This window comes from Microtus oregoni, unplaced genomic scaffold (genome assembly GCF_018167655.1).
Source record: "Microtus oregoni isolate MIOR12 unplaced genomic scaffold, Mior012 000016F_ref0000370, whole genome shotgun sequence".
Taxonomy (NCBI): domain Eukaryota; kingdom Metazoa; phylum Chordata; class Mammalia; order Rodentia; family Cricetidae; genus Microtus; species Microtus oregoni.
The window spans coordinates 12156368-12177713 of NW_024543075.1; the positions used below are offsets into that span (position 1 = coordinate 12156368).

General features: G+C 39.3%; 1 protein-coding gene across 3 annotated transcripts in view; it reads left to right on the forward strand.

Annotated features, from left to right (window-relative positions):
- The window catches only part of Eef1akmt2 (EEF1A lysine methyltransferase 2), a 90244-nt gene that overhangs the window by 23600 nt on the left and 45298 nt on the right, over positions 1-21346 (forward strand). The window contains exons 5-6 of one of the 3 annotated variants that reach the window (XR_005975774.1): positions 3001-3217; positions 8709-8893. Coding sequence is in view for 2 of the 3 variants with exons in the window: in XM_041666445.1 (XP_041522379.1) it covers positions 3001-3217; positions 8709-8827 (336 nt within the window). In the remaining variant the exon portion in view is untranslated. Of the gene's footprint in view, positions 1-3000; positions 3218-8708; positions 9046-21346 lie in introns of those variants that run through there. The other 2 variants (XM_041666445.1, XM_041666447.1) reach the window with 2 other exon arrangements.

Here is a 21346-nt window from a genome sequence, read left to right on the forward strand (position 1 = left end):
GTCAGAGTGAATTAAATGAAAATTGGCTTACATCTCTGTTTTTTTTGTTTGTTTTTGTTTTTTGAGACAGGATTTCTCTGTGTAGTCCTAGCTGTCCTAGAACTCGCTCTGTACACCAGATTGGCCTCTGCCTACTGAGTGCTGGGATTAAAAGTGTGTGCCACCACCACCTGGCTTTCATTACTGTTTTGCTTACAGACCTTCATTGGCTCCCCTTTGTATTCAGCACGGAACCTAGATGGCACAGCTGGCTTTAGAAAGCCCTCTTCCTTGTGCTGGAGTCCAATGTGTTCCTTTTAACCTGTTAGATAAGAACTCTGCCACTGAACTCCATCTTCAGCCCTCTTCTCTTTTTTCTCTCCCCCCTCTTTTTTTTCTTGACATGATTTCTCTGTGTAGCTCTGGCTGTCCTGGAACTCTCTTTATAGACCCAGGCTGGCCTCAAGTTCAGAAATCCTGAGTGCTGGGATTAAAGGCATATGCAATCAAGGCCAACTCAGGCTACCTTTTTTTTTATATATACAAAAAATTTGTCTTCCTAGTTTACCATGCTGAGCTTTTATTTATTGTGTGTGTGGTGGGCAGATACATGTTCCATTGTGACAGTGGTGGGTCTCCTTCCACCAAGTGTGCTCCAGGGATTGAACCTTCTAGTTTGTCGGATTTGGTGGCAAGTGCCTTTATCTACTGAGCTCAGGCCCTATTTTTATTTTGTTTAAGATTCACGTATTTTTATGTGTATTGGTGTTTTGCCTGGGAAGGCCAAAAGAGCTGCAGACCCTCTATGTCTTGAGTTACAGGTGACCATAGGCTGCCATGTGGGTGCTGATAACCGAACCTAGAGTCACTGAGGAGCAGCCAGTGCTCTTAACTGGTGAGCCATCTCTCCAGTCCCAGTTTTTGTTTTCCTAATAGTACTTTATTTAGAACATGTTTTAAGAGATATTTTATGGTATAATATTATTAAGCATTTGTGATTTGTTTTTTAAAATTTAAATTGCATTTATTTATTTTTGTATATGTACTTGTGTGGACATTCATGTGTTCATGAATTGAGGTAGAGTACAACTTGCTAGAGTTGGTTTTTGCCTTTCATCATGTGAATCCTCAGGCTCAAGCTTAGGTTTGGTGGCAAGGCTTTACCTGCTGAACCATCTTGCTGGCACTATCTGAAATAGTATCATTATCTATCTTATTACATTTATTTATTTGTTTATTTTGTGTGCTGTGTAAATGCATTGCAGCATACTTGTGTAGGTCAGAGGACACTGTGGGACTTGGTTCTTGCTATCATGCCAGTCTTAAAGATCCACTCAGATTGTCTAGTTTGGTGACAGACCTTACCCATTGAGTCTGAACCTTAAAATACTATAAAGTTTTAAAAAAAATTACAGATCTCTGTGTGAGTATGTGATTGTGAGTGCAGGAGAGTTCAGGATAATTCTTACATGATGTGGTGAGGGGCCTTCTGCATCATAGCAGACCAGTGATCCAGAGAAAGCGTGCTTTATAACAATGCCAATCCCTCATTAATTCATAATCTGTTCATGAGGAAAGAGCCCTTATGATGTAATCACCTTCCAAGGGGCTCTTCCAAATACTGTTAATATATGATTGTGTTTAGATTTCCAATGTGTGTATTCTGGAAGATGCTCTTAAACAGTGGCAGCTTATGTATTGTTTGTCTCTCCCTTTATAAAACACAAGGCTACTGTATTCTAACACAGATTTCTTTACTCTTCTACTTACTGTTATATCCTGTATCTAATGAGTAGGAATGTCATGAAATGCCTTTGGAATCCAAGAATGTTTTGTATAGGTGTTTAGCAAGAGGATGTCCCCAGAGTGAGCTCTTTTTGTAGTCTTTATTTTGACTTACATGTAATGAATTCTGTGCCTTGGCTATGAGAGCAGGAAAGGTTCCCATCTTCAAATAGAAGGACATGATGAGTGTACTGTGCTGGTGTGTATCTGCAGTTTCATTCAGCATTGTAGCAGAAGCAGATCTAGGAGAGCCTGGGCTACATGTGTGAGACCCTCTCTCCTTCTCTCTCTTTTCTCTCTCTTCTCTCTTCTCTCTTCTCTCTTCTCTCTCTCTCTCTCTCTCTCTCTCTCTCTCTCTCTCTCTCTCTCTCTGGGTATGTGTGTGTGAGGACCTCCCCCCCCCCCACACACACACAAAAGAAGCACACATGCCAATACATAGTATACATTTTAAGGGTTGATTTAGGTATTTACTTCCATTACTAAAATTGTATCAATGATGAGATTTCTGTGAGTTCAAGGCCAGCCTGTTCTGCAAAGTGAGTTCTAGGATAGCTGGTACACAGAGAAACCATGTCTTGAACCCCCTCCCCCAAATTTTAGAATTAAATTCATTAGTAACTTTTTGTATTACAAAATTAAGGCACATCACTATTTCAAATGCTGAAATCCTATTAGGTGGTTAAAAGCAGGATGCTGATGAATTATTAAAAGCTAAAGCACAGGACATTTAGCAAGTAGAGTAATCATAGTTTAAATAGTCCCTTAATTTCTTAAGCTTTATGCCTGTTGTAATATCCATTAGTAGCTTTGTGAACTGCTGAATCAAAACAAAGGAAAATTTGGTAATTCTTTATTTACTTTAGGCCTCTCAGTGGGAGTGTAAGTCATAAGTTTTATTTGCAGTGGCCTGGGTCCAAATAAATTTTATCATTTTGATAGATATGTTAAATATTTTCTTAAGAATCAACTTTTTGTATACTGGGCTTTTTATTTGTTTCCAAATTTGTAGAGATTTGAAATGTCCAGGAAACATTATCAAACTCTCTTCTAATTTTGGCTTTAATGATCTCGGAAATAAAGCACATAAAAGTGAGCTATAAAGTTGAAAATATGTTTATTATATGTAAAATGCCATCATAATGGACTCTTTTATCTCTAGCTTTACATGTTGTCACTTAAGTTCTATAAAGATTGTGTTAATTGTTCTCATATGAACATTCATTTCTAATATAGGTAGAAGACTTTTTGAGTCTTTCCACAAAGCTGTCTGGATTTCATGTTTGTGTTGACAAAGGGACTTTCGATGCCATAAGTCTTAATCCTGACAATGCAGTTGAGAAGAGGAAGCAATATGTGATGTCTCTCTCCAGGGTGTTGGAAGTAAAAGGCTTTTTTCTAATAACCTCTTGTAATTGGACCAAGGCAGAGTTGCTAGATGTGTTCAGTGAAGGTAACTGGCTGTATGGGATTGAATGTTTACTTCCTTGGGTTTTATACTTCTGCTTGGCTCCCCTGTTGGGTACAGTATTTTACATTTCTGGTTGTGGGAATTGCCTGCTTTTCTTCTGTGTTAATGACCTTGGTCATAACTTTGAACTGTGTATACAAAGCACAGAGAAGTAAATTGGTTGGGATCCAAGGGCCTTTTTAACCTTTTTCCCAGAAATCCTGGCAGTTAAGTACTAAAATTTATGAGCTTGTAAAGACCAAGCTCTTTATTTAAGCAATGCAATCTTTTATTTAAGCTGTATGATCTATCCTGAGATTCAGAGCACATGTGCTGTGCTTTTGACTTTAGTGAACTAATTTGTGAATCTACACTCACGTAAATGGAAGTACATGAGGAATGATTTAGTTTTCTTTTCCTTTTTTTTTTTGGTTTTCTGAGACAAGGTTTCTCTGTGTAGTCCTGGCCATCTTGGAACTCTTTCTGTAGACCAGGCTGGCTTCAGACTCACAGAAATTTACTTGCCTCTGCCTTCTGAGTGCTGGGATTAAAGGTGTGCACCACCACTGCCCGGTGAATGTTTTAATTATATGTAGTTTTTATGGTTTGCGTTAGGGGTCATTTAAGTATTTAGGATTTGTCTGTTTCTTTCTTTTTTTTTTTTTTTTTTTTTTTTGGTTTTTCGAGACAGGGTTTCTCTGTGGCTTTGGAGCCTGTCCTGGAACTAGCTTTTGTAAACCAGGCTGGCCTCGAAGTCACAGAGATCCGCCTGCCTCTGCATTTGTCTGTTTCTAATATATAGAACAATTATTTTTAACATTGCAGAAAAATGGAATGGGGAATCAATAATCATTCTGCATACTGATTCTTGAGAAAGTTCCTTTCTATCTTGTGTGTGTGTGTGGGGGGGGTTGTGTTGAAGCAAAGCTTCTCTCTGTACCCCTGACTCTCCTGAAACTTGATCTGAAGACCAGGCTGGCCTCTAACTCACAGAGATCCACCTGCCTCTGCTTCCTAAATGCTGGGATTAAAGGTTTATGTCATCACTGCCTGACTCCTTCTGCCTTTTTTTATGCCAGGCAGGATTTTTTCCTGCCCCATTAGCCAAAGGTAATACTCGTACTGTCTACTGAAAGGGAGTTTTGTGAGCCTTAAGAATCAACTATCTCCATACATAGAACATTTGGAATTTTCTCAGACTCTTTCTTGAACACTTCAAGAAGTATTTTACCTTCTAGTTTATGTAACTGGAAGTTTCTGTCCTGCCCGCCAGTTCCCAAGTAACCACTCTGAGGCTTACAAACTATTTGGCCTATTAGCTCAGGCTCATTATTAACTAGCTCTCCCAACCTAAGTTAACCCATTTCTATTGGTTTATATTTTACCACAAAGTTTGTGGTTTGTTAACTTATATCTTGCTTCTCCGCCACTGCTATTATCTCCCTGACTCGGCTCTTTTTCTCTCTGTATCTGTTTGGATTTCTTACTTGGTTCTGTTCTGCCTATTGGCCAAATTAGCTTCTTTATTAACGAATGGTAATAAGACAAAGGGCATCCCACATCAAGTTTATCTATGCAGCGTAGAAACATTCCTGGGAAAGTACTTTGAAAACTTTTTGGTATTTGTTTACCTTTTCCTTGGAGTCTTTTTCAGGGTTAGTACTAATTATTTTATAGAGGAATGGAAGGAATTTTCAGGATGAAGTATTAAGCAAATGATTCTAGACTAAATATTTGGTTACATTTTGACCCCCTCCCACAAGTTAATGAGAAATCATTTCCCTTATTAGAGCTTACTGCCCAGTTTTCTGTAACCGTGTTGCATCTATCTTAGATTTTGTTTACTTTTTAGTATTAAAGGGTTAGGCAGAGAGAACATGTCCTGTGTCTTCTCTTGTACATTCAATGGCTTTGGCAGGTTTTATAATGAAAAACCTGAAGCATTTATTACTGAAAATGTGAGCTTTTGGCTTCATAACTGTTACTTCCAGCAGCCAAGAACTGTTTGTGATTTACTGTCTTTTATGTCATCAATTTTAGTATCTTCCATGTTACATTTATTTCTCTTAGAACTGTTGGGTTCTAGCTCTGCAGTTGTGGTACACCCCTTTGGTCCCAGCATTTGGGAGACGAAAGCAGGCGGATCTCTGAGTTCAAGGATAGCGAGGGCTACATAGAGAAATCCTGTCTCCAAAAAAAAAAAAAAAAAAAAAAAGAAAAGAAAAGAAAAAGAAAAAGGAAAAAAAGCAACCAAACCCCAAAAAACAAACAAGCAAACAAAACCCCCAAAAGAAAGTTGTGTTCTATCGATAGCCTTTCTTTCTGAACCTCAACAGTTTTTTAATAAATGCTCAGTTCTGCTGCTGTGTGGGGCACGTTTTCCGCTGGTTCTTAAATACAGGTGTTCTCTTTTACCCTGGAACCAGCAGACATAAACACTTTGGCTGTCTGTGGTAATGAGGAACAGACTTTAGCCTGGAATACTGTGCTTTAAAATGTTAGTGTGGGGGCTGGAGAGATGGCTCAGTGGTTAAGAACATTGCCTGCTCTTCCAAAGGTCCTTAGTTCAATTCCCGGCAACCACATGGTGGCTCACAACCATCTCTAAAGAGGTCTGATGCCCTCTTCTGGCCTGCAGACATGCACACAGACAGAATATTGTATACATAATAAATAAATAAATATTTAAAAAAAATGTTAGTGTGTCTGAGAACTGTTGAGTAAACTCTTTAATTTCAGTTTTAGAACTAAATGGAGAATTAAAATAAGGAAAATGTTCTAATAGGATGTGTTAAAAACAATTACATAACATTAGAGACTTTTATGATTGTATTGCTTAGAAAATGATGCTTGGACTTAGATGCAAGATAGCACCAGAGTACTCTGCCTCATGTCACTGCTGAAGGCCTCCCTGTGAGCTGCCTAGATGGGCTGCCACAATCCATTGGCTTAGAATGAAGCTTTCCTCACCAGTCTTTTTTTCTCATACAATGTATTTTGATCATGTTCCATCCCTCTCCCAATTCCTCCCAGATCCTTCCTACCTCTCTACCCAACTTGATGTTCGTTTTCTCTTTAAAAGCAAATAAAACCTAAAAGTAAAAAAGATCAAGAAACACAAACAAATCCCCCCAAAACAAACAAACAAACAAACAAACAAACACACCAAAAATCTCATAAAAATGGAAATAAAAATAAATAAGCCCTAAAGCCCAAACAGTGTAATGAGGCAATCTACAAAAACACTATTGAGCCTGGTGGTGGTAGCGCACACCTTTAATCCCAGCACTTGGGAGGCGGAGACAAGCAGATCTCTGTGAAATTGAGGCCAGCGTGGTCTTCAGAGCGAGTTCCAGTACAGGCTCCAAAGCTACAGAGAAACCCTGTCTTGAAAAAACAAAATAGAACAGAAAAACCAGTCCACCATTGAGTGTGCTTTGTGTTGGCCAACTACTCCTGTACATGGGACTTGTCCTGAAGTGTGGCTGATACCGTGAGAGTCAATTGGAGAAAACTGAATTTTTCTTTGCCAGTGGGTATCAACTACAGGTAGATTTTTGAGTGGGAGCCTGTGTCTATTTCCCTCTCAGTGCTGAGACCCCCTCTGGCCTGAATCTTTTGAGGCCTGTGTGAGCTGCCTCTGTCAGCTCATGTGCCTCACCAGTCCTTAAAGGTTCTTTTTTTTTCTTCCATATTTGAAATGAATTGTGCAGTTTTCCTCAATATTACTGTTTATACAGTGCAAATGTTTTTCTCAACATTTTTATTACAATTTATTTAGCTGCTGGTAGGGTATGTGTCAGAAGATAATCCCTGGGAATCAGTTCTCTTCTTCCATTATGTGGATCCTGGGGATCGAACTCAGGTCCCCAGGTTTGGTGGCAAGTGCCGTTACCTGCTATGCCATCTCTGCAGCCCAATGTATCTGTTTTGTTGTTTAGTGACTTTTCTGCTTTGTTTTACTATTTTATTTTTATAGGCTTCAATTCCAGACCCAAGCCTTACACATAGGAGGCCAGTATTCTACCACTGAAATACCCTGGTGGTTTTTTGTTTGTTTATTTTGAGACAGAGTTTCTCTCTGTAGCCCTGGCTAGAATTCACTATGGTGACTAAACTGGCCTTAGGCAGTAGTGGTGCATGTCTTTAATCCCAGCACTTGGGAGGCAGAAGCAGGTGGGTCTCTAAGTTTGAGGCCAGTCTGGTGTATAAAGCAAGTTCCAGAACAACCAGAGCGACATAGTGAGAACCTGTTTCAAAAAACAAAACAAGGCAAAAAACTCAAACAACTCCCATAAAATATACATTTACAGCTCATTTTATAGTTTAGGGAAACACTAGTTATTTTATTTGAATCTTTACAAAGTCACATGGAGGTTTTGCTGTCTACCATCTATGAATAAAATTCAGGCTCATGGAAAAGATTGCTTGAGCAAATATATCTCTTAGAGGTAGGAAAACAGACTTGAACCTAGGACATTGGGTTTTAAATAAGCGTTTCTTTTAAAAGCATTCTGTGCTCTGAAAGTTATAATTTCTTCTAAGACAGTAATTTGGTTTGGGTATTTTCATTTAATCTTCTAAAATTTGTGATAAAACACCCATAAGATTTTTACTATTTTAACTGTTTTTAAATGAATGATTCAGACTGAGCATGGCAGTGTATACCTTTAATCCTAGTATTTGTTAGGTGGAGGCGGGAGGATCAGGAGTTTGAAGGTCATCTGTGGGTATATAGAAACTATAGGACCAACCACTGCTATATGAGGCCCTGTCTCAGAAAAACCAAATACAACTAAATCCATAGATCATAGGTAATGAATTAAGTGTGCAGTTCGGTAACTTCATCCATGTTATGTAACCACGAGAGGTCTGTTTTCAAAACTTTCTCATCATTTACAAATTCACTTTTTCTTTAAGTTTTTTAACCTTTCTGTATTACATGCCTTTGTATTGGTGATGTGGTTGAGTTCCTACATAGAAAGCCACATAAGAAGCAGTGCTGGCACACGGCAAGAATTCAGTGCATCACAGCTGCTTCCTACCAAGGAGAGAGAAATAGACTAAAGGAGGTGGCGGGGAGGTAGGGTAAACAGGACTAGAGAAAATGGGGGGTAAGGCTTCCGTGCTGATTGTTTTTGGTCCTTTCTGTCCCTGATCATTTAAAAAAGAAAAAATGGGGGATGAGCTGGAAAAACAATTGCAAAATTAGGCTCAGTTACCAGTTTGAAATCACTTTTAGAAACAATTTGAGGCCGGGCGGTGGTGGCACACGCCTTTAATCCCAGCACTTGGGAGGCAGAGGCAGGCGGATCTCTGTGAGTTCGAGACCAGCCTGGTCTACAAGAGCTAGTTCCAGGACAGGCTCCAAAGCCACAGAGAAACCCTGTCTCGAAAAACCAAAAAAAAAAAAAAAAAAAAAAAAAGAAACAATTTGAAAGAATGTTGTTGGTACAGATATCTCTAACACAGATATTTTAATTTTGTCTTACAGGATTTGAGCTTTTTGAAGAGCTGCCAACACCCAAGTTCAGCTTTGGAGGTAGATCTGGAAACACTGTAGCAGCTTTGGTTTTTCAAAAAAGTGAGACTTCCTTGGACAAAGTCAGTTAGCTTTCTAGAAGAAACTGTACAGCACAGTGAACCTGATAGAGAAGAAGCAAGTACAAATAGTGCTTAGTAAGTACTTAGTAAGCACCAAGGCTGCGCAGATTGAGTACAGATAATGGGGTGGTGGGAAACCACAAGTATGGGAATCACTATTCAGATATCAACTAAGAATAATTTAAAATTGTATTTTGTATTTGACATATAAATATTTTTTTCTTGTAGTTTATAGCAGTTTTCTGTAACTATTCAACAGTTGAAAGTCTCAAGGCAGTATGAATTTACAGGAAGCATATATTCTTGTTTTTTTGTGTGTTTATAAAAGTAGAATTGAAAATGACTTTTATGAAGATTCGACCAAGCTGTTTCAAGACCAGAATAGTTAAGAATTTTCTTATGTGTAGTAGACTATGAAGTATGTTAAGCAATGCCATTTTGTGATGATAATTTGGAGAGCTCCCTGATTGTCATGTTATTAAGCAAAATCAGAGAAATTGATGAAATATTTTTATTTACATATTTATTTTTGAGACGGTGTCTCGCTGTGTAGCTCTGGTTGTCCTGGAACTCGGAGATCCACCAGCCTCTCCCTCCCCAGTGGTGAGATTAGAGGTGTGAGTCACCACACTGGTAACTCTCTAGTCTTTACCCTGTGGAGGAGAGATGGGTAGTTTAAGGAGATAGAATAGTTCCATGTTAACTAATGATGTTTTATTAAATCATTGAGTCCTCCAGGTATTTTCCCAAGGTTTTACTTGTTTATGCGTAGGAGAGCTGCAGCCAAGAGTGAAGACACTTTTGATGATTCCTTTTTATTTTTTACATCCATTGGTGTTTTGCTTGCATGTATGTCTGTGTGAGGGTGTCAGATCCCCAGGAACTGGAGTTGCAGACAGTTGTGAGCTGCCATGTGAATGCTTGGAATTGAACTAGGACCCTCTGGAAGAGCAGCTAGTGTTTTTTACCTCCGAACCATCTTTTCAGCCACCCCCCATATTCTTATTTTAATTTAAAAAGAATTATTTAATGTGCATTGGTGTTTTTGCCTGCATATATGTATGAGGGTATCAGGTCTTGGAGATATAGACAGTTGTGAGTTTCCATGTTGGTGCTGGGAATTGAACCCAAAGTCCTCTGGATGAGGGCCAGTGTTCTTAACTGTTGAGCCATCTCTCCAGCCCCTAAGTGAAGACACTTTTGCGAGGCCAGATAGTACCTAGTGAAGCCAAGATTCATAGTTGGGTCTGGCTGACTTTAGAATTCTTCTTCTAATGTAGTAGTCTACTCCCAGGTGCTAAATCTTTGTCTTTATAGTATCTAAGTCAGTGCTACATACAAAATTCAGGTGGACACTTACTTTTAGGAGCTGTGTAGCCCTTTGTTAGTGTTGATCACTAACAACTGACTGACTAGTGCTGGACTGTGGACTTTGAGAATAGTGAGTTAGTCACCTGAGTCTCATGACATCCATTATTACTCTTTACTATCTCTCTTTGTTTTGAGGGACTGTCCTTTCCCAGGAACTGAATTTTATGCAAGGCATGACACACCTGTAGTCTTAGCACTCAGGAGGCTGAGGTAGGAGGAGAAACTGGAGTTAAAAGGCTGGACTACACAGTGAAACCCCTTCTCAAAAAAAAAAAAATGCCATGTCAACATGAAGCCCTAAGTTCAGACCCCTTGCGCCTGTGTAAAGTGCTGTGTGCAGCAGCATTGCTTATAATCTCGGTGCTGCTGAGCAGAGACCAGAGACCCTGAGGCGTGATGGCCAGGCAGCCTAAGTGAATCCGTTGGCTCCAGGTTCACTGAGACTAAAATAAATCTACAAAATAAGTCATAAATCATAAATTAATAAAATAAGTTCACAAAAAATAAAGTTGAGGACGACTGAGAAAGATTCCTTGTTTCGCATTCACTGTAGTGCTGGCACCTAAAGCAGCTGCTTTCCCGACTGGCATTGCAACTCGGCACCTACCAGCAGCAGTTCTGATGCCGCACAGCCAGCTGGGATATCCGTTCCTCAGGCACCGGCTCTCTCATGGCTGTTAAAGGAAACTTGATCTAAATCTCTATTCTAAAGAACTCAGGATTCAGAGTTTGAGGAGAAATCCTGCTACCTCAGAGAGGCTGAGTAGCAGGTAGCTAAACTCCTCTCCTTCTTCAGTTCTCCTGATAAAGGGCCATCCTTCTCCTCAGCCCCCACCAAAGAACCCTCGCTTCACTCACTTAACTAGATTAATTTTATTTAATCAAACAAATGTGACATATCTGTGCATCACTTACAAAGGCAGAAGCAAATATAACATATCTTTATAACTAATATTCCACAACAATACCTGATGATCTCTGACTTCTACATACATATCCGTGTGCAGTGCACACATGTGCAAGCATACACACACAAAAGAAAAGTGAAAACTGAGTTTTGTCATTATCTTTCTGTGGAAGGGGATTGTCAGTTGTGTGAACTTAGAGGGAGGTAGAGACAAGGTACTCTTTCTAAGAGCTCGTTTATCTGGAGGGCATTTATAGATTGAAAAAGATAAAGTGTATCGTCTATATATATCTAGTATTTAAGGAAACGGTATTTGGGATAATATTTTAGCATTGAGTCTTAATTTTTTTTTTTTAATTATGTAACTTTGGGAGTACTGGAAAGCAGTTAAGAGCACTTGTTGCTCCTGCAGAGTACCTGGGTTTTTGCCTAAAACTCATGTGGTTCACACCATCTGTTACTCCAGTTTGTAGGGGTCCAATATCTTCTCTTCTGGCCTCCTTGCACACCAGACAGGCATGTAGTGTGCAAGCATCCATGTAGACAAAATATGCATATGTAAAATAAATTTTTAAAAGTTATATAACTTTTGATGATTTTCAGCTTTTTGGGAATATTGGGTTTAAAAACCTTTTCTTAAATGGTAAATATTCTTTTAGTATTTAGCCTACCTAGTCCTGCATTATATGGTTTTTGTTCTGAGGGGTAGAGGAGGAGGACAAGCCTGTAACTTCTGTCAGCTTGATCATTAAGGCTAGTTGTCTTTTCAGTATTTGGAGACAATTATATAGACTTTGAATAAAAATATTGATTTTGGAATAGCTTTTATTTTAGAATGCAAAATGTGAGAAGTTACTTTAAAATATGTACAATTTAAGCTTTTCAGAAAATTGTTCTTTATGAGATATGAGATCTTTTTAGTGTGTACTAACACACACATGCAAGTGCATAGGCTACACATGTGGAAGCCAAAGGAAGACTTTGAATATCTTTTTGTTGTTATTTTTTTGGGGGACAAGATCTCTCTACTTAGTCCTTGCTGTCTTGGAACTCACTTTGTAGACCAGGCTTTGAGCTCAGATCCACCTGCCCCTGCCTCCTGATCAGGTGCTGGGATTAAAGGCAAGCGCCACCACACCCAGCCCAAGTATCTTCTTATATTGCTGCTTTATATTGTCTTCCTTATTTCCTTGGGGCAGGGTCTCCTACTGAACCTGAAGCTCAGTGTTTGAACTAGGTAGCTGGCCAGCAACCTCCAAGGACCTGCTTGTTTGCGTCTGCCAGCTCTGAAGCATACACCCATGCCTAACTTTTCCATAAATGTTGGGGATTCAAGTTCATGCTTGCACAGCTTGCCCTCCCTAGGCAGAGGTCTTTAAACTGTAGAGTTGTATCGTTTTATAATTTATTGAGATGGTTTTATTTTTTTTTTATAAATAAAAGGTATTCCAAAATTGCCTTTGGTTTAAAAAATAACAGTACTCTACATGGCAAGTTCCAATCCAGCTGGGACTATTTAGTGAGAATTTGTCTAAAATAAATAATTAAATACATAGAAGTAAGTACTCTTAGAATTTTAAGAGGGTAAATCTGAAGTATATACTAAGTATCAATCCAATAGATCACTTTTTTTTTTTTTAATTTGGAGACAGGGTTTCTTTGTAGCTTTTTTGGTTCCTGTCCTGGAACTAGTTCTTCTAGACCAGGCTGGCCTCGAACTCACAGAGATCCACCTGCCTCTGCCTCCCAAGTGCTGGGATTAAAGGCGTGCGCCACCACCGCCCGGCTCAATAGATCACTTTCTGTTTGAGCAAGTTGGCTCACAGTTAGCTTGGAATGTTTCTGTTGTTGTTGATTGAGTCCCTTTGTGGGGCATGTTTGTTCTGTTTGCAAAGGTAGAGGTTTTTTCTTTTTTCACTGTGAAGCTGTTGATAAGGTTTAAAGAAAAAAAGAAAGGACTTGCTATTTCTTCTTAGTACTTTAATCTTTCTAGAAGCCAGACATTTAATGGTTGAAATCATAGCACATAGAAGGTTTGAAAATGCTAACAAGAAATTAGTATTTTCAGATAGTACCAAACTATTAAGAACCTAGTCATTAAATATCTCTAAAGTTGATTAAATAAACTATAAACACTTAATTTTAAAGTTTAGTATTGTTACCTCTTATAACTATGTGGGTCCGTGAATGAAATGATGGGTGTACAGAGAAGGGTAGCACGTGATGGAATGATGCCTGTGTTCTGTGGATAAGAAATTGGAATTGGCTGGGCAGTGGTGGTGCACGCCTTTGATCTCAGCACTTGGGAGGCAAAGGCAGGTGGATCTCTGAATTCGAGGCCAGCCTGGTCTACAAAGTAAGTTCCAGGGTAGACAGAGCTGTACCACAGAGAAATCCCATCTCAAAACAAACAAACAAACAAACAAACAAACAAAAAACAGAAACAAAAAAAGAAACTGGAATTGTAGTTTCATTTAATCAAAAGACGTTTTGAGGGAACTTGTTTGAAATGCAAGCAAGAACTGGGGCTACTGCAGCACAACAGGCCATGTCTGTAGGAAGCACAGGTCCCCAGAGAACCTGCTGGTCCATGGGGAATCAGGCGTGAGTGCTGCAGGTCAGGGTCCATGAGCAAATAGAAAGTATTGAGAACATGTTGTTTTAACCAGGTATACAAGTTTCTTTTGGGGACTGACACTTCGGTCTGTGATTCAAACCTGATACCATGTCTTCGCAGCTTGACTAGAGCCATTTTAAAATAAGTACAAATTTAGTTGATCTTCTCCCCCCTCCCCCCTTGTAGCTTGTTTTTCTTCTTGTTCCTCTTCGATGTGCATGGAATCTTCTGTTTGAGAAAAGAAGGGAGCCAAACATATGTAAAAGACCGTAATATCTTTTATAAATTTTTAGAATTTCTGTACCACTGCAGTGTACCACTGCATGCTGACAGGGTTCATTCTCATCCAGATGACAGTAAAACCTCAGTTTTGAGGCACATATATAATTGTTTGATTTTATGTTTTTTTTTTTTTTTTTTTTTTTTTTTTTTTTTTTTTTTTTTTTTTTTTTTTTTTTTTTTTTCCGAGACAAGGTCTTCCACATAATCTAAGCATGCTCTGACCTTCCTTTGCAGCTATGGATAGCCCTGAGCTCTGATCCTTGAACTTTCTGTCTCTATGTGTTGACATTACAGGAGTTTGTCGCCATACCCTGCCCAAACCTATGCAATTTCCCCAGTTTATAGATTTGTGTCTGTATATAAGTAGTATGAATTTGTCTGACGTTTTACTGTCTGGTGTCCTACATTGAAAATAAGAACCAATACAATCAATTAGTTTGTCTCCATGGGAGAGACTGAATTTTGACTTCCTGTGCTTGCCTCTGTGAACTAGGATCTATCTTCTGCAGAAACAGCGCTCAGTTTTCAGGGTAGGAGACCAAGTGTCTTGAGTTGCACGGTCGTAACCGCTCCAGCTAATTACAGGGGGTGTGGATAGCCTCTGAAAGGAGTCTTGTCCAGTATATTCTACTGAAAAAAGGCTGCCACAACCTAGAGCTTGGCTGTGGGAAACAAGGAGCACAGGAGATTTAAAGACATACTGGGGGGAAAAATGAGAAAATCCTTATCATTTCTTTTAGTTAGGCAGGAAACAGAGATGTCCTTAGACGAAGGGAGAATGCAAGAACATGTTTTATTAACAGTTAATGGAAGAAAATTAATGCTAATTTATTCTTCATACATACCATGCAATTTGTTAGAAAGTGGAGGAATAGTTTGAAATTCTTTGGTCAGTTGATGGATTCTTATGTTAGGGGCATAGAAATGAAACTCAACATTAAGCAGACAAATACCCTAGCCCACAGGCTGCATAAATGCTGAATAAAACCAGTTCTACAATGGAACTCTGAAAAGCACTGGGTACCAAGCCTAATGAATGATTGAATATGACCTTACCAAAATCCCTGGGGTGTTGTTGAAAGATCATTCATTTCCAGCTTAGATGTCAAAATGGGCTCTAGTAGCCAGGAAAAAAAAGAAAAAGAGCTTGAGTGGGTACTTACTGAGTTTAAAAATCTTATATCACAGTGAGTTAGAGGAATCATTAAAAGGGCTTCTCTAGTGGCGTTCCAAGCTATTACTGTGGACTTGTAGTTTAGGCCCAGAGAAGCCAAACTAAAAAGATAAGAAAAATTCCTAAAATGTGAATGTATCAGTAGTCTGCTTTTGTGGAGTAGAACTCAAAAAACGGGGAAGTATGAGCTGATAGAATGTACTTTTGTTGTGCTGATACTGTTGTAAGAAAGACTGAAGACCTAGCAATCTATTGTATCTTAAAAGTGTTATCAATTATTGCCTGGCTTTCCTGGAGCAAGCCATAGAACCCTCAGATCTAGTTTTCCTTTTTTTTTTAGAAGAAACTATTTTCTTGTTTTCCTGAAGAAATGGCACATTTTAAAAAACAATTTTTAAATTTATTTATTTATCTCTGTAAAAATACCCCATTTTGGGGAGTGCCCATGTAGGTTAAAAGAGGGTGTTTTATCTCCTGAAACCTTGACAGGCAGTTGAGAGCTACCTATGTAAGTGCTTGGAACCAAATCTCCAGAAGAGCAGCAAGTGCTCTTAACTGCTGAGCCCCTGTGTTACAATTTTACATGTTGTTATTACTGTATCAGAAAGCTATAAACATTTCAGTGTCTGTTTTTTTATTGTGTGTGGTGTCTTGAAGCTACTCTTAAAAAAGTGAGTATAATCTCTCCATTTCCCCAAAGCCATAAGCATTGACACACGATCCAGCAATTATATATCTTGGAGAATACCAGAGTACTTTAGAAAGAAGTATGAACTACTCCGGTTGACTAGGGGTCTTCACTGATACCTTGATAATGTAGTTTGTTGTTAGGGATGGTAACTGGGTAGAAACCGAACACGCATAGTTCCTGCTGTTGCCTCTCTTGCTGCTTTAGAAAGGAAAGATGAGGAAGAGACCAAATGTAGATGAGTGTGGGTGCTTCAAGTTCAGATTTGCTTCCTAACCCCTTGCTAATATGAAAATGTCAGGCCTTTGTTCCTGTCTAATTTTAGTACATCCTGGCTAAAAAAAAATTTAGGATGATTTCCAACCATGGAACTTGGAGAGGCGGGGACACAAGGAGGAAGAGTGGAGGAAAGAGCAGTTTATATTCCATATCCGCCTGCCTTTCTGTGACAGCATGTAGCCCTTAATCTGTTGAGTTTTGAGGAAATAAATTTAGATGCACTGAAGCAGTTACCGTTCTGTAGGAGCCTCATTGGAGTTTGGGGAAAATTATGGTATGGTATTTAATAGATTATCACATTGTCTGAGTTAAAGAGCCACGTGAGAGCTTTGGGAGGAAAGCCTAGAGATGTGAGGGATAACTTATATCTCTGTCCTTTATAAGGGGAACATTGGAGGTGTTTCAGTGGACGTATTTTTATGCTGTTTTTCTGAATGAGAGTGATGTTTGCTAATTTTGAGTAGTTCTAAGTAAGACACAGTTTTGATGTGTATATCCCCCGCAAACCATAGCAGGCATAGAAGGAAGAGGCAGCTTTCCTACGGGATGCTCCTATGCTAAAGATTCTACATAAGCAGAAGAGTACATTTTGTTAATTTTATTTGACTAAGGACTTGCAAATGCAATAGGTTATTTTTGAATTTGAAATTTAGTTGATTTGTCCTGGTTCCTTTCATTGAAAAATTATAGATAGTTTGTGTTTAAAATCTGTTTAAGTGGTCTAGGAGAGCAGCTTATTGGCAAGAGTCCTTCCCTGGCATGTTTAAGGTCCTGGGTTTTGTCTTCAAGCAGCACAAACTCAGTGACTCAGTCGATCTGTGAATCTGTTGTAGAGTAGAGTACAAATCAAAGGGATGGGAGCTAGAGAAACCATGTTCCTCTCTGTAAATCATGGGCATTCTATAAGTAAACTTGCTGGGTGGTTGTGGCACAAGCCTTTAATCCCAGTACTGTGGAGGCAGAGGCAGGTGGTGAGTTCAAGGCCACCATGGTCTACAGAGTTAGTTCCAGGACAGCCAGGGATACACAGAGAAACCCTGTCACGAAGGTAGGGGGAAGGGGGGAAGATAAGCTTTAAGAAAAAAATGGTTGTTTATTTGTTTCATGCATGTACATATATGTCTATGTACATGTTGGTTTGGGTGGGCTGTGGCAGGTGTGTGGAGGTCAGGCATCTTTCAGGAGTTAGTTCTGTCTTTCTACTATGTGGGCCTCAAGATCAAACTCAGGTCATCAGGGTTGGTTACCGGCACCTTTTGCCACTGAAGCGTCTTGCTAGTGGTGAGTATTTTAACTTTTAAGTTCCTTCCTACTCATGCAGCTCAGATACCATTACACTATAAACTGGGTGCGATAAACTGCAGACAATTCTTTCTAAGAGTTCTGGAAGCTAGAATTCCAAGACCAAAGTGCTGACAAGGTACCATCACCATTTCTTTTTGCATTTATTTATTTTGTATGTGTGTGAACTGCATACACATGTGGAGTTCAGAGGACAATTTGTGTGATTTAGTTTTTTCCTTCCACCAAGTGGGATTGCATTCAGATTGCTGGACTTGGTATCAGGTACCTTTACCCACTGTGCATCGCCATGCCTGTGTCCAGGTTTGTTTTATTTTGAAGTCTCATTTCTTGGCTTTTAGGTGGCTGCTATCAGTGTGTTCCTATGACCTCTGTGTGTAAAAGATAACAAACACATAACCTCTCAGGGTCTCTTTGTGAGGGCATTGATCTCATGACCTCTCCTAACCCTGGTTATTTCATGATGACCTCACCTACAAATACTATTGCATTGGGACTTAGGGCACCGATGTATGGTTTTGGGGAAGGAACCAGCAAAGATCCCTGAAAATTGAGAGCAAATGAACAATGCCTACAAAATAGATTTCTAGGATGTGTGAGGACATAACACATTCCATTTAGTAAATGTCGGTTGTTGGGTAACTTGATGGCTCTTAAACCAAGGTATCTGACTATTAAAAAATGTGTATGCATGTGTAATAAAATATTTGAAACAAATGAATATTTTTTAATCTGAAAAAAAGTTGTGCTTGGTTACTCTTTCTGATGTGTGTTTGATTATTCAGTTTATATTTATTTGACCATAGGGATGACTTGACCAATAAATTCAGAAATTTACATCTTATTGTTTAATCTGCTTCCATCTTACATGTAGAAAGGTAGGATTAAGATGAAGTCCAAGGAACAATCATGATACTCTAACGAATCTTCCTCTGATTCTTCTGTGCCCCAGATATATGCAACAGAATGCTCCTAGATGACTTTGAGATGCTTCTCTTCTGCATCACATAGACTCTTGAGTCTAATCTGTGGGTCTGTCCTTTTGTACCCACTGCTTTGGCAGCCTGTCATTTTGTCCTGTAACTGCTTATCCTGCTAATGAAAAAGAATTTCTTTTTTCTTTTTGTTTTGGTGGTACTGTGGCATAAACTCTAGGGCTTTGGGCATGTGAGGCAAGCATTCTAATACTAATCCCTATTTCAGCCCTAAAACTGAACTTTGATAAAGGCGCTAACAAATTACCTAATATGTAATACTTAGTCAAGGCTGCTTTACTGTCTGCCCATTTCTTTGAAGCAGCTTGATAGGTGGAGAGAATCAGGTGTGGACTCTACTCAACAGGACTGTGACTATTGCAAAGATACATAGCAAGCAGCTTAGTGCCAGAGAAATGCTCTTTCCTCCAAGAACCATTCTCCCCATAGGAACTAACATTCAGCATTTTACCCCTCAGAGCTACCACGTTAATACATTCAGTTCCGTTGAAAGGTGTTTGTATTGTAGGAGTGATTAAATGAGTGTTGAGTAAGAGAAGGAGCATCTGGAGCAGGTGGACCTTTCAAAACATCTTTAAAAATCATTCTGTGTAACACATTCTTTAGTCTCTAACTCAGACTGTGCTGCTGAAGCACCTTTTTACTTACCAAGGGAATGAAGTTTAGATGCCACAGTGCAGAATTTTTAGATGTTTTCTCATGTTTCAGAGTGCATGGAGGAACACCTTTCAGATTGAGAACATGATCTTTTAAGTAGTAATAAATGGTAAGACATGTAGATGTGGTGGTGAAAATGTTAATGTGGATGTATTTGAACTGAAAACAAAGGGGCAAGGTTACTGTGCACTTTCCTTCATTAGATCTGAGCCAAGGTCTAGCAAACAGGGACACAAGGTCTAACGGGAATAGTAAATGTACCTGGATATTACTGGCTAGTTAAGAAGTAGTGGACTGACATGTTACAGATAGTTCCCACTTTCTATCAGCCAGGCTTGATTTCTTTGATTGCCTGCGGTAAGTTAACTACCGTTTATATTGTTTGATGTTGAGTAATAGTAGTTTATCCAATTGGTCCTTAGTTGACAAAAGAATGTGTGACAGCACAGTGAACACTGTTTATGTTAGTCTACAAAACATGTCTTCAACCTTCTCATTGATGACTAAGTGAACAGCTTCAGAGTGCCTAGCATGTTTGTAGAACTGTCAGACCAGAGCCCTGCTGCTTTTTTAGTTGATCCCAAGAAATTTCAGATTTTCTTTTGATCATCCCACTCCGAGTCTTGCTATGTAGTTCTGACTGCTTAAATTCACTGACTTCAAACTAACAGGGAGCCTCCTGCCTCTGCCTTCTTACTTCTAGGATTACAAGCCTTTGTAGTAAATTGTAGCTTTTGAATCTTTATTTATTTTCCTGAGCATTACTGTAGTCCTGGCTGCCTCAGCTTCCCAAGTGCTGAGATTATTGCTGCCATGCCCAGCAAGTATTTGTGCCATTTTAAAGATATGTCTTTAAAGCCTGAGGTCTTTTTAGAACAGGCTATGATCAAGGTGGTTTAACAGAATAATGATAGAGTAACCTTGTTTCTTAGCAAGTCTTGAGATGTTTTTCTTTTGTCCCTCACCTGTAAGTTCTTTAAAATAGGAAGTCAAGTTCTCATTCATATTAACCCTAGGACATCATGCATGCTGGTCAAGCACTCTGCCCTGAAGCTAACACCTTCCCGCTCTGTAGTCATACCCATTCCTTTATGCTTCAGGTGTGGTGAACTACACCTGCAGGAGAACTCATACAAAACTGGCAGGGAAGGGAAACAAAGAACCAGGTGAGCCGGGTGGTGGTGGCGCACGCCTTTAATCCCAGCACTCGGGAGGCAGAGGCAGGCGGATCTCTGGGAGTTCGAGACTAGCCTGGTCTACAAGAGCTAGTTCCAGGACAGGCTCCAAAGCCACAGAGAAACCCTGTCTCGAAAAACCAAAAAAAAAAAAAAAAAAAAAAAGAACCAGGTGAATCTCATCCTGAAAATGACAATGGCGTGAATGGAAACAAAAGGCCTTAGCGTTTGGATACAGCAGAATGACAAACTGTTGGAGAGTGAAAAGATTCACAAGCTTGCAGCCTGGGTGAATGTTGTCATGGTGTTCCAGTCCCTCCTGATAGACCCAGAGACAAAATTCCCCCCTTTGGATTTTAAAACTAAAGGATTCAGGATTTAGATTGTAAATTTAAACCTGTGAAATCATGAACTATTCCTGGTTCCTCGATAATGAATGGAAAATGTCCTTTTGTCCTTTTGAGGGGAATAGGAAGGATATCAGTAGTTTTTAACTTACCAGCATGGCCAAATTAAAAATAGGTTTACCTTGAGGCAGTGCCTTATACAATAGGTTCAACAGGGAAAAATAATTTGGGTTTGTATTGTAAATACTAAATGAATTCTAAAGAATAAGAAAAAGCTTGAAGTGTTTTTCTGTTTTGTTTTGTTTTATTTTGTTTGAGACAGGGTTTCTCTGTGCAACAGCCCTGGCTGTCCTGGAGCTTGCTCTATAGATCAAGCTGACCTTTAACTCACAGAGATCCTCTTGCCTCTGCCTCCCGAGTGCTGGATTAAAGGCGTGCACCACCACTGTGCCTTGTTTTAGCTGCTTTTGGTGGAGTGACAGGAAAATTTTGTAAATGACTAGTTGTGTGGTAGTGACGCTAAAGTCCACTTCAGTTTCTGTCACAAATACATCAGAGGGTATGTTTTTTGTAAAAATTTTTTAAGAATTATTCTGTGTGTATAAATATTTTGCCAGCATGTTTATGTGTGCACCATGTGTGTGCTTGGTGGCTGTAAAGGCCAGAAGAGGGCATCAGATCCTCTGGAACCATCATTAAAATGGTGGGATTGAAGCCAGGTCCTCTACAAAGGC